The 12,791-nt window shown below is 35.9% G+C and overlaps 1 protein-coding gene and 1 long non-coding RNA gene across 2 annotated transcripts in view; one reads left to right on the forward strand and one right to left on the reverse strand.

Annotated features, from left to right (window-relative positions):
- The window catches only part of LOC109265943 (uncharacterized), a 33,938-nt gene extending 29,240 nt beyond the window's left edge, over positions 1-4,698 (forward strand). Inside the window, exon 3 of the long non-coding RNA XR_002079430.2 lies at positions 3,523-4,698. This is a non-coding gene — a long non-coding RNA (uncharacterized LOC109265943). The remainder of the gene's footprint in view (positions 1-3,522) is intronic.
- A 2,610-nt stretch (positions 4,699-7,308) lies between these two features.
- The window catches only part of HTR2A (5-hydroxytryptamine receptor 2A), a 61,888-nt gene continuing 56,405 nt past the window's right edge, over positions 7,309-12,791 (reverse strand). The window contains exon 4 of the mRNA XM_019447561.2: positions 7,309-11,097. Within this exon, the coding sequence (XP_019303106.1) occupies positions 10,298-11,097 (800 nt within the window). The 3' untranslated portion in view covers positions 7,309-10,297. The remainder of the gene's footprint in view (positions 11,098-12,791) is intronic.

Genomic DNA, 12,791 nt, shown 5'->3' on the forward strand with positions numbered 1-12,791 from the left:
AGTCAATAACACAAATGTTTCCAACTCAGCTACTAAATGATTTCCTCCTCTACTGAGGCTTGGCAGATTTATTCTTCTGTGTTGTCTAATTTTCTTTAGATTGTAAGATGGCTATTTTAATCACAGTACACTATGTTACTTGTTGAGGTCATCAAATCACAGTTCCTAGGGAGAGTGCTGGAAAAGCGTCATTGAGTTTGGTCCATCTCCTGTCCATTGTATTTTCTGGGTTTCATATTTAAGCTTCTGTATTTTTAGCAATGACTGTTTTGCAGATTGCCCCATAGAAGAAAATTGGCTGGCTCGCTTTTTGGTAACATTCTTTAAAATGTGACTGTTCTGTTTTATAGACTAGGTAACAGGTAGGAAATTGGAAATTATTGTATTACAAGGGGAAAAATAGGAGTCCTATTTGAAAGAAATGGCTTTCCTTAACAGAATAGTAAGTCAATAGATTTTTTACCTTTTCATATAAGGTGCTGATTAGACACAGCACTGAACACTTCTTAACCTGTTATGTGAAAATTCTTATTCTGTCCAGGGATCCAATGGAAGTTGGAGGGTACATTCTGCACAGTCCACACAGCTGATTGGATTGGGATGGGCATCTGGCCTTACCATGGTAGTGGACCATAAGAGGGGCTCAGAACAAAATCTCTGCCTAAATAGGGAGAGTATGGACCAACTACCAACTTGATCACCATCTTTTAGAAATCTGAACAGGGTAGTACAGCAAAGATCAAGTAACTAGTGGCAGGTGTAGAAGATGGAAGTCCATGAAGTAGAGAGAGGTTATGGTGGACCATGAGTGAGAGTGTTACAAGTAAGGAGAACCTGGAAAGAAGCCAACTGGTAGGTGCAGGAGGAGTTAAAGAAGCACAGAGAGGAACAGGCTGAGAGGGAGTAGCTGGGCCCCATGGATGATCAAACCCTCTAATCAAGGTGGAAGAACTGGTGCCTGCGTAACCTCAGATCTTAGATTTGTTATGAAACTGGGCTTTTCTTTTCGGCTTCTGGGAATTCTGCTTAACATTTGTGATTCCTCCTTACTCATTTTGTGTGCCTCCTGACAATAAACTCCATGTTCTCTGAAGGAATTTGAGGACATTTTTCAACAAACCAGCATGTCTAACACTCATTTTAAGTAGTATTTTTATCATTAGTTCAAATTCATTCTTTTATTCATTAGTGCAAGATATAGAAAGGAAACAGCAGAAATGTATTTTTAAGCATAATTCTACTAGCATGAAGGACATAGAAGGACATAGGGTTTGTTCATTTTAGCCTTCTTTGGGAGGAACTTAACGTGACATACGTTCTCTGGGCATGAAGGTAAGCCAAGAGAAGAGACAGCAATCAATATATGGTGATTGTATCTTATAAGATCCGGAATGATCCTTTAGGTAAGCATTAATCATGTTGATGATGAACTATACTCACAGGTTAAAATGTTTATTCAGCAATGTCTCCTCTACTCTGCATCATAGGTTAGTGAAGTTAGGAGGGGTTGTCCCTCGACAAGGTTAGAGTTCTGTTCACCTTTTTTTTTTTTTTTTTTAATTTAACTTAGGAAGAACAATCTTGGACATAATGCAGGCATGATGGAGATTTGCTCTTACATTTCTGGAGTAGGGAAGAAATAGAGCAAGTGGCTGAGAATATGGACTGTTGATTCAAAAATCCAGCTCTACCATTTACTATGTGTGAGCTTGGTCAAGTCCCTTAATCTTGAATTTCCTTATTTGCAGAATGGAGATAATAATAGTATCAAGCATTTAGTGTTGATGCTGTAAGGATTAAATGAAATGATATATTAAAGGACCAAACAATACTTAGCATTCAGTAAGGGTCCAAATGAATAGTTGTGATGGTAGAATATGTCATAGTTATTGTGTTTGTTGTAATTATTACTGTTGTTGGATGGTGTATTCCAGAGGGTGGCTAGCCCAACCCAACAGCCAAATTTGGCCTGCCATCTATTTTTATAAATACAGTTTTAATGGGAGACAGTCATGTCCTCTCATTTGCTTATTGTCTTTGTCTGCTTTCACACTACAGCAGAAGAGCTGCATGGTTCTAACAGATCGTATGGTCCACAGAACCTAAGATATATACTACTTGGCTGTTTGTAGAAGCTGTTTTCTGATCTTTGGCCTAGTGGAAAGAGGAAACAGTAAAAGCATAACAGTCATACAGCTCTGAACTTGAATTCTGATTGTAGTCGTTAGCTTAGGGAAACTGGGCCAATTTCCCTTTGAGACCCAGTTTCCTCACTGGTTATAGTGAGATACACTATAGACAGATGGACATACATATCACTATGATTACATATGTGAAAGCCCTTAGTACCAAATAGTTGCTCAATAAATAGCAATGTCAGTGTCTTCCTTTTACATTCTTCCTTCTGCTTTCCTTCCTACTGTAAGGAAGAAAGATTGGATAGTTCTGGGTTTAATTCCATGATTTCAAAAAGATGGCAAAACACTGTAGTTTATGTTCATATACACGTTATCATCTACCTTAGCTGGCTGTACTTTGCACGAATTCTTAGAACCAAGTAGGACCACTCAAAACCCTTAGCAATACAAGTTATTATTGAATTCAAATAAAAAAAAATTCTTCTCCAAGGGGGAAATAATTTGTCTTTCAAAGTCATTGGCAAATTCAAATTTGTGTTTCAAATTCAAATTATTAAGCAAATTTCCTAAACCAGAAGATTATATAAATGCACCTATAGCTTCAGTGTTTTACTTATTATGCTTAACATGAATTGAGATAACATGGTATTTGCATCATGATTACCATTATAATTCTAAGGGTGACAAGAATGATTCCTTTTGAGTGGTGCAAGTTGGTTAGGTCTATCTGGTGGACAGATGGAGGACCAAATGTGAGTCAGAACTTCACATACTGGTGTAGACAAGTACAGGGATGAATTTATCAAAGACGATTTCTCTGGTGAACTGAAGGCTGAGAATAGCATGACATTTTCATGCAAATCACTCTTGCTCTTCAGTCTTGGAAATGTTTAGTTGAATTAAATTTGTCATACTCATAATCACTCATGAATAACGAACATTTCCTATTTCCTGCTAACTCAGAGAAAAAACGCACTGTCTCATTTTTAGAAATTAAATACTTCTAGATATTTCTCATTTTCAGAGTATCAGAGAGACAAGTTATAAAATGACTGTTATAAATAACAAGTTATTAAATTAGCTGAGCAAATTAGTTTTGAATTTTATCATCATTTTATTTCTTTTTAATTTTTTTTCTTATTAAAAAAAATTCTTCTCTGTTTGCTTGTCTATGTTGACTCAGTTCCCAGCTTTTGGATAGTCTTCTTTATATAAACTATTGTGAACCTGTGTTGTAGAATGCAGAACATTGATAGTAGAGCCTGGAGATAATGATATTGAACATTATATCTAGTTTTAATTTTTCCCCCCTTTAAAATTAACTTCCAATTTCAATATTTTTAACACTTTTGCCAGTGGCCCACATGAATCTGCTTTTCACTAGGGTCTACAGTCACTGAAACATCAGCGTGAGAGAGGTGGCATGCCCTGGGGACACCTATCAGATGCAGTCTCTCAAGAAGCATCATGGGTAAGTGTGTTGATTAGAGAGAGGAAGATAGAGAATCCCAAGCAGGCTTAGGCGCTGAAGCCGGACTTGGGGCTCCGACCCATGACTTGTGAGATCATGACCTGAGCTGAATTCAGATGATCAATTGACTGAGCCATCCAGGCACCCCAGGAGTAATTTCATCTTGAGACTTCCTACACTAGACGATGTCTGAGATATAACATAAACATAGTAGACCCTCACTGACAAGCATGTTGAGAGTGTTGCAGCACTGGTTTCTCAACCTTATTTAAATATATTTTTGGTTATATGAATAAATACGCCATATAAACCATGGACCAATGGGCCCTTCTTAGATCCTTTTCTCATATCAAAGGAGAAAGCTAGAGATTGGAAGATGTGAGGCCCTGATCCTATTGCTGGCTCTGATCAGCTGCTTGGCCAGGCGGCCTTGCATAATTTCTCTTATTTCCCTGGCTCTTTATCACCATTTCTGCTAAAAGAGAATCCTGGATCAGATGATGTCTAAGCTTCTCTAGCTTTTTAATTTATTGAGTATGTTTCTTTTTGTTCCTTATATTTTAGTAGTTTAGAACCATTACATAGGCTAAATAAGTAGAGCTCATACAGAGAATTAGTCATTTATGTATTTGGATGTTAGAGAACTTTTCTAGGTCTTCTGCAGCTCCTGTGGGAATGGTAATGGCTAACCAGAACTGTCTTAGCAAAGCTGGAAGGAATTACCGAGTTTCATTCTATAAGAAATGTGTTTGACGGTCTCAGTAATAATTTTAGATGTGATTGTACAATATGAATGTATGTTCATTTAAGTATTGTTACTAACCATAATAACAGCATTTTCTGTTCAGGATGCATATTGATTTTTGAGACTATGGTTAATCACCAACTGAGTAAAACCTTCATGCAAGCTCAACCGGTTGCTTTTGGCCCACCTTTGATTTTAGTTCCATCTGCAGTGAAGAGTTCCAAGGCATCTCCTGTAGGGGAATTGATCCCTAACTGTCTGTGGATCCTTGGTACCATACCCTTAAATAGACTTTACTTATTCCCAAATTCTATCTGCTTCTTGGGATCATGCTCCACATAAACAATCTGCACTCAAGTTCTTGTCTTGGCTCTGTACTTGGGGTCACCCCAAGTAGACAAGATCATCAGAATAATAGCATATTATTACCTTTCAATATCTGAGATAAATGTAGGACAGGAAGTACAGATTGTGCTGTTCTCCAGAAGCCAGAATAAACACCTTTGAAGATGTTATAATCTTAATTATAAATAAAAACTTAAATGACCTTGGCTCACTTTCAATAAAAATCTAGCAGTTAAAAAGAGACCTCCTCTGCACCGTGATATCTAAATATTTTTGAGCTTTAAAAATTTAACCCTTTAAGGAAATTGAACTTAAATAGTGAGAGTACTTGTTCTTCAGGAAGCTTGGGGGCTGTTATAAAGTGCAACCTGATATCTGGTAGCAGCTAGAAACTGTGCAGAAGGGAGGCTGATTGTAAGAAAAATGACACGTTAGGGATCATTTGTGTTGATAGTCTGACTCTTGGTCTCATATCTTAGAAACTCCTTGGATCATTAAAAATTTGATTTTTCTCATAATATTCCCCTATAAAACTTAAAACTGTCATTTATTTGTAATTCATCTAAAAGAATTTAAGAGAATGTGAGTATTGTTCCAGAATGTTCTTTGGTCATGAAGCTGTGTCTTGGTTCATCAAAGCCTTGACTGGACTCCGTAGCATTGAGATGAGCATAAACCTAGAAGAGAACTTTTGAAAAGATCAGTGACTCTAGTCCCATAGTATACACTCAAGGGAAGAGAGGCTTTGTTTGTGCAGGTTCAGAAAGTAGCAGCAGACTGAATCTCGGTTTCCTTCCTCAGTCTTCCATGACAATAGGGTTACATCAAATCCTGAGGCTCCAATTGGGGGTGAAAACCGCCCATCATGTGTTAGCTAAGGTGGATATACTGTTGTTAAATATCAAAAACGAAGAATAGAGCTAAGACTGGGGTATATACCACTAGGGAAAATAGGGAAACCATTTGTTTTAGCAAGCCACCTGTTAAAATAATAAAAATTTAACAAAATTTTTGTCTTACTGCATAGCGACTGGGGCAAATGTCCATTGGGTATTAAACTTGAGATAAACTTACTAATATTATTAGTGTTCTCAGTTAAAATCAAATCTTAGAAATCAGATGTTTTCTTTCAAATCGCTGTTATTATTATGGATTGAAATTTAATATTAAGTTATAAAACTTTATATAAATTATGGAGTTTCTGAAGGTGCTTGTTTTTCTGTGGGTCATTTGAGTGATACCAGGAGACTATTTCTTGTCCCTAAATTTCTTTCTCACTTGTCTGCCTGGTGCTAAAATTTTACCTTTTGGATTAGTATCATGGTGAACAGCTAAAGGGACCTCAGTGATAGACCATAGTTTACCAGCCTGAATTACTTATTGGTGCTCCAGCAAAGAGGAGAAACCTAATGGAATGGGTCATAGAATGGGCAAGTTTTGATGTGAGCAGGAAAAAAGAGTACCAGCAAAGGGAATTCTGCATCATGGTGAGGACAAAGCAGAAGTAAAAAAAAAAAAAAATTAAAAATGAGAGTGTTCACAGAATGTGGAAGCTATTGAATAATAATATTGACTATCCCACAATTTGTCTACTTTTTGCTCTGATAGCTAATAATATATAATGGCTTTGGGTTTTTTTCTTTTTAATAACAACAGTTATTACATTTACATAGTGCTTTACAGGTTATCAAGCACAGCTATAGTCATGACCTCATTTAAGTGATGCTCTCAGTCAGGACAGGCGCTAGTAGCTCCATTTTTAGAGACAATGAAATTGAGACACGGGGTTATTAAGTGATTTGTCCAAGCCAAGATGGGATCTCGCATCCTTTGGTTCTAAACTCAGTTCTCTTTGTTCTCTGCCAGATTGGGTACAAACAAGAACTTATTTTTCAGAGTCAGATGAGCCAGGCTTGAACTTGCCGCTTTTTCTTTTTTTGGCAGCTGTGGGACGTTGGCCACATTACTAACTGTTCTGAATCTCAGTTTCTTTAGTTATGAAAAATAAGGCATAATAATACCTACTTTATAGGATTGTTGTGAAGATTCCATTAGGTGAAGCAAACAAATCAAACAGCTTAATGCCTGGCATGTGGTAGGTACTCAATACAGGGAGCTATAAACACCTGGAAAAGATACCTGCTGTCCCTATTTCATAAACTTTTACAACATTTAGAGGTGAAATGACAAATCAAGGCAGCTTTCCAGTTTATTCAATGATACTGTGTCTTCTTGGTTTACTTTAATTCCTGAAATTATCTCCTGTGAAAATGTGTGTACTGTTTGTGTGAATGCACCCGTGCATGTCTTGGGGTACGCGTGTACACGCGTAGCCATCAGTACCTGTGTGCATGTGTTGGGGTTACAGCAGCAGTTCTATATGTTTCTGGGCTGTGTGCAACCAGATAGAGTGACCAAATGTGGAGTGTCTCTGCTGCAGATAACTGGAAGCTGAATCATAAGCAGGTAAGTCCTAGTTGAGTCACTGAACTTCAGAAGAACAGGCTTTGTTCTCTCAAAATATCTAAATGATACATAGAGTTCCTAGTGTGAGTATCTGAAAGGTGTGGGTCACTCCCTTTGGCAGACAAAACTATGGACTCACATAATTGCATTGATTTTTGAGTAGACTTTATTGATAATTATTCCTTCTTTCTTGAAATCTTTTAGAATTACCTTGATTAAAATCATTACACAAAATAATCTTCACCGTATTTATTATATATGGCACAGAATAATTTAACACTTTATGAACATGTTTCATAGATGCGCAAATGGGAAAAGCACCCTTTGCCAAAAGCAGTACAGTAACTTAGTTCAATTTGGCTACGGTAGCACTTTGACCATGAGGTGGCGCTGTGGCCAAGTAGATTAAGTATGTCTAAACTGAGTGTTTCCCCTAATTAGGTATGGCATTTAATTCCTTTCTTTAAATATAGAAGAATCTACCATTCAACTTAAAGTAGAGTAAGGTTGGTCACTGTATTTTAATAGTATTGACTAGGAGTGAGTCCTTTAATCACAGATCCATAAATCATTCAAGCACCGTGTTTCACTGGGGCCGGGGGGTATTTTTGAAATCCTTAGTAGTCAGAAAGTCCCTAGACTAAACAAAGGGCCCAAAGGTACCATTTTATTCAAGATCACTCAACTGTATATAAGGACTATTGTTTTCACCACACTTACAGAATTGTGTTAAAGTCTTCCCATAAAATCAGGTGAATTTCCAGTTTATTTAAAGAGCTGATACTTCTGTTACATTTTAATCTGCCTTTGACCGCAATGGAAGGTTATAGAAACATTAGAACATGAATTCACATTTTAATGGACAGGATACAAACATGCACACATGTGTATATATTGAAGGTTTTCATTAATGACTTCTTGCTTTTTCTCCATATAAATATATAAATATCGAATAAAGTGCATGAGAACATGTCTGTACATGTACGCAGATACATGGTTGTCTATATACACTTGAAGAGATACTTATGGAAAGAAAACACATACACATTTGTAATATATATGTAGTCAAAAGATACCTGTCAGGCAGTATTTATGTTCATTCTGATCAAGATTGAGTGTATGGGGATAGAATCTGGAATTTTTTCTCTAATATTTAATGAGATGTGCAGAGTTACAAACTAAGGCAAAATACAGTAGAGATTTTTTAGCATTTGTAGTTTTATCAGTTAGTATGGTGTAATCATTAAAGTAGTTCAGTTTAAATGCAGCCTTGATACGAGTGGCTTACTAGAAATTCTAGCTTTGAAATACGTATCTTTCAATGTATCTAGAAGGACATAATTGGATAGCCTTAATACATTTCCAAATTACACAGTGGCATCTCCCACATTCTTTAGTTTTCAAATCCATAATATTTTTCAAATGGCTTAGTGCAAAACACTATTTTTCATTCAATAGAAATGCTTCAGTATTGTAATCTCATACCTAACTTCTATTTTAGTAAGGATATGTAATTTAATCTCGAGTGACGTCAAGGTGAATTAACTGCTGTTAGTCTTTCTCTCTTTAGCAAACTTTTTTACATAGCATTATATTATTGCTTTTTTTTTTTTTATGGAGTCCAGTGTTAGTAAGTAATAAAGAAGTTAGTTTTTATGGAAATGAACCAAAATTTTGCTCCAAACTTTGGTAGTCATAGGTTGGGCCCAGGTTGAGGTGTATATTTCTAAACTAATTACAAATTTTGACCTCACGTAATATTTCCCCTCTCGGTCATTTGGTTGATGTTCATTGACAACCAATCAGGAAACTTACTGAGAAAATTACCCTCAGGGTCAAAACAAGCCTTTTTCTGAACTACGTAGAAGGAAATAGTTTGAACCAATTCTCAAAATGTCTGTTAATTAATATTTTTGACAAGGACTCTTCCAATTAGGTCATTTGCTTTAAAAGCAGGGATCTTGTTTTAATTATTTTTATATCCTCAGTACCCAGGAAATTTCTTCACAGATAATGTACACTCAGTAGCTGATCGTGAGACCAAAGCTGAACAATTTTGGCAAATAATAGAGATTAATTGATCAGAAAGCATCAATTTACCTGATGGGTGCCAATGGGAAAGTCACCTGTATTTATTTTACAGAGATCTCCTAAGACTGTACTGCTGGCAGTAGCCAAAAACCTGAGTTTATTCCTCAATCTTGACACAGTTACATCAATACTGCTTACTGCTCAACGGAGCGCATGCACGGTGCAGTCATTAAAGAGCGAGTTACCAAACACCACTATGGTGTCGTTTAGGAGAAGCAATTTCTAGAAATGTATTTGGTAATGTTAAGTTATCCTTTTGATAGTTTACCTATGAGAAGAAACACTAAACAAGACCACATTGGAAATTCAGAATAAAGCACAAATAGTAGAAGAGAAAGCAGCAGTAGTTATTAAATAACATTTTAAAACTTTTTCACTTCTTTGAAGAATTAAGTTGAAATGCAGCAAATGTCAGCAACTTTGTGAATATTTCAAAACGACATCTGTGAAAAAGCCGGAATGAAAAAGTTGTCAAGTATTTCATTTAATTATCTTAACAATACAGATTTCATAACACCGTCGTTAGTGTCTTTTTTGTTGTTGTTCAAAATATGTAGCATGATAAGTTTTAAAGAGGATTTTTCTTTAAGAGGTCATTATATTATATTCACCCAACTTCTCACTATTTGTAGCTATTGTTATTTACAGCAATAGGTAACCAACTCATGCCATCAACTAACGTAGGAGCAAGGTTTCCACTTGGAATAGAAGTTAATTTAGACTTATTTATGGCCTCATTATAATTTTACAATAAAAGCTAATTATTTTAAAGATGTATATCATTTACAATGTTAAAAATAAGTATCGTAAAGCTCACAGCTGAAATGCTGTCAGAACATTTTTGAAGTGCACATTTTGTGTCTTTTAACCCTGCCTTTTTTTTTTTTTTCATTGACAGAATAAAATGAGGCATATAAATATTGTTGGTTCTACTAGATCGGCCTAATTTTTTTTCCAGTCTCCCCTTTGTCTTTTTTTTCCCCCCAGATAGGTAAAAATTTGCCCAGTGTGCCCTCCATGGTTGCTATGGCAACCAGTCTATCACACACAGCTAACCTTTTCATTCACTGTGTTAATATTGTCTGTAGGAGCATCTTCTGAATGTTGTTTTCCTAGAGCAACCATACTGTAGTCGTTATCTGTGGTCTTGGCATCTTTCTTTGAATTCTTTTTTTGTCCCATTTGGAGTTGACTAGATTTATAGGCCAAGGCCGGTATAGTGTTCACTAAAATTAACTGCAATGGTTTTTTATTTTCCTTGTACTGACACTGAATATACCGTGAAAAGGCCGACCTGTAGGTCTTGTTGAACAGTGTATACACAAGTGGGTTGACCGCTGAGGAGAGGTAACCGATCCAAACAAACACGTTGAGCAGGGCTCCGATGATATCCTCGTTGCAAGACTCTTTGCAGATGACGGCCATTATGTTCGTGATGAAGAATGGGCACCACATCACCACAAACAGAAAGAAGACAATGCCCAGCACCTTGCAGGCCTTTTGCTCATTGCTGATGGACTGCATAGTCCTTCTGCCATAGGACCCTGGTTCCCTGTGGATTGACCGCTGGAAGAGTTTTTCTGAAGACAGGGAACTCTGAGGGAGGAAGCTGAAAGAAGCTAGTTTGGCCCGTGTGCCAAGATCACTCACACACAAAGTAGCTTCTTTCTGGAGTGACTTGATAGTTAGAAAGTAGGTGATCACCATGATGGTTAAGGGAATGAAGAATGACACAAAAGAGCCGATCAGGACGAAATTGTCGTCAGCAAGTAAGCAGCTCCCTTTCTTAAAGACCTTGGAATCATCCTGTAGTCCAAAGACTGGTATTGGCATAGATATCCCTGGAGTTGGACAGAAAACGAAACATGATTATGAAGGAATTGTCTGTGAGTATCGCTACATCATGGTGGCTGTGCAAAGGATTCTGTATTAACATTGTTTTAAAGCTCAACATATACCTTCAATGAGAATTTAAAAGTCTCCTGTCTTTATAGGTATTATGTGGTTATTATATAAAATTTAATATATGGTTATAATATATAGTTATATATAGTGACATTATATGTAGTTATAATATTATACTAATGTATATAATATATATTTACTATATATAATGCATGGTTTCTTAAACTTGTATGTTGTTTGCCCTATAGAGATAGTCCTTTACTTATAAAGAAGTACAATAAATCTAGCTTTAATTTTTCATGTTTTTTCTGATTATAACATAATTCTTGTTAATTGGAGAAAATACAGAGAGTCAAACAAAAATAAAAATGACCAATGATGCTATCACACAGAGATAATCACTATTAACAATATGATGCTATTTATTTTAGATAAACACACACACACACACACACACACACACACACACACACACACAACCATTCACACCCATTTTATAACTGAGTTTCACATTCAGTTCTGTAACTATTTTTCCCCTAACATAATGAGTATAGTTTATAAAAAGAACTTTATGAAATTGTAAACATATTTTCTTTTCAGAACACTTGAAAAATAGAAAAAAGTAACAATAAAGAATAATAATATATATTCTTGCCAGACAGGGAAAATTCTGATACACATTTTATGTAGTTTTTCTTCCATTTATATGCATGTGTAAATAATTATGTATATGCAGTATTTTATGTGCAGTTTTAGATCTTCCTATTTCATTTAACATTCAATCATGCAAATTGTACATATTTTAAAGTATTTTTGAAAAATATAATTTTCTAATGTGAATTAAAAGTAAGTCACCAATTATATTTTATATTTTATTTTTTTTAATCTAGCTAATTTTGATTCTTTTTTAAAAAAGCTTTTTACTATCAAAAAGTTCTCACACATACAGAAAAAGTACCACTGAAAAACCAAAACAAACCTAGCGCAATGAACCCATTACCCAGCTCCAGCAATAATTAATTCAAGGGCAATCTTGTTTCACCCATACTCCCACCTGCTGCAACTCCTCCCATGTTATTTTGAAACAAATCCCAGACAGCATATCATCCAATCTGTAAATATTTTCATATATAGATATAAAAGCTATGCATTCTTTTATATTTTAAAGTTTATTTATTTTGAAAAAGAGAGAGAGAGAGAGAGAGAGCAGGGGAGGGGCAGAGAGAGAGAGGGAGAGAGAGACGATCCCAAGCAGGCTCCATGCTGTCAGCATAGAGCCTGAAACAGGGCTCAAGCTCACAAACTGCGAGATCATGACCTGAGCTGAAACCAAGTCATACGCTTAACCGACTGAGTCACCCTGGCGCCCCAAAAGCTATGCATTCTTTAAAAAACCCCAAATATCACAGTGTCATTCCCACTCCTAAATAGAAATTTAATATTTCCTTAATATTTTTAAATATGGAATCAGCGTTCAAATTTCCAATTGGTCCATAAAAATCGTTATATGTTTTTAGTAGTAGAACATTCATAAGGGTGGAATACAAAATCATAAGCAGCCACAAACTTTTATTGATAAATACGGGAGTTAGGTATGAGATGAGAGAATACGTGGGAACACTAGCCCATG

Source organism: Panthera pardus, unplaced genomic scaffold (assembly GCF_024362965.1).
Source record: "Panthera pardus isolate Hobbes unplaced genomic scaffold, ASM2436296v1 HiC_scaffold_1, whole genome shotgun sequence".
NCBI classification, from domain to species: domain Eukaryota; kingdom Metazoa; phylum Chordata; class Mammalia; order Carnivora; family Felidae; genus Panthera; species Panthera pardus.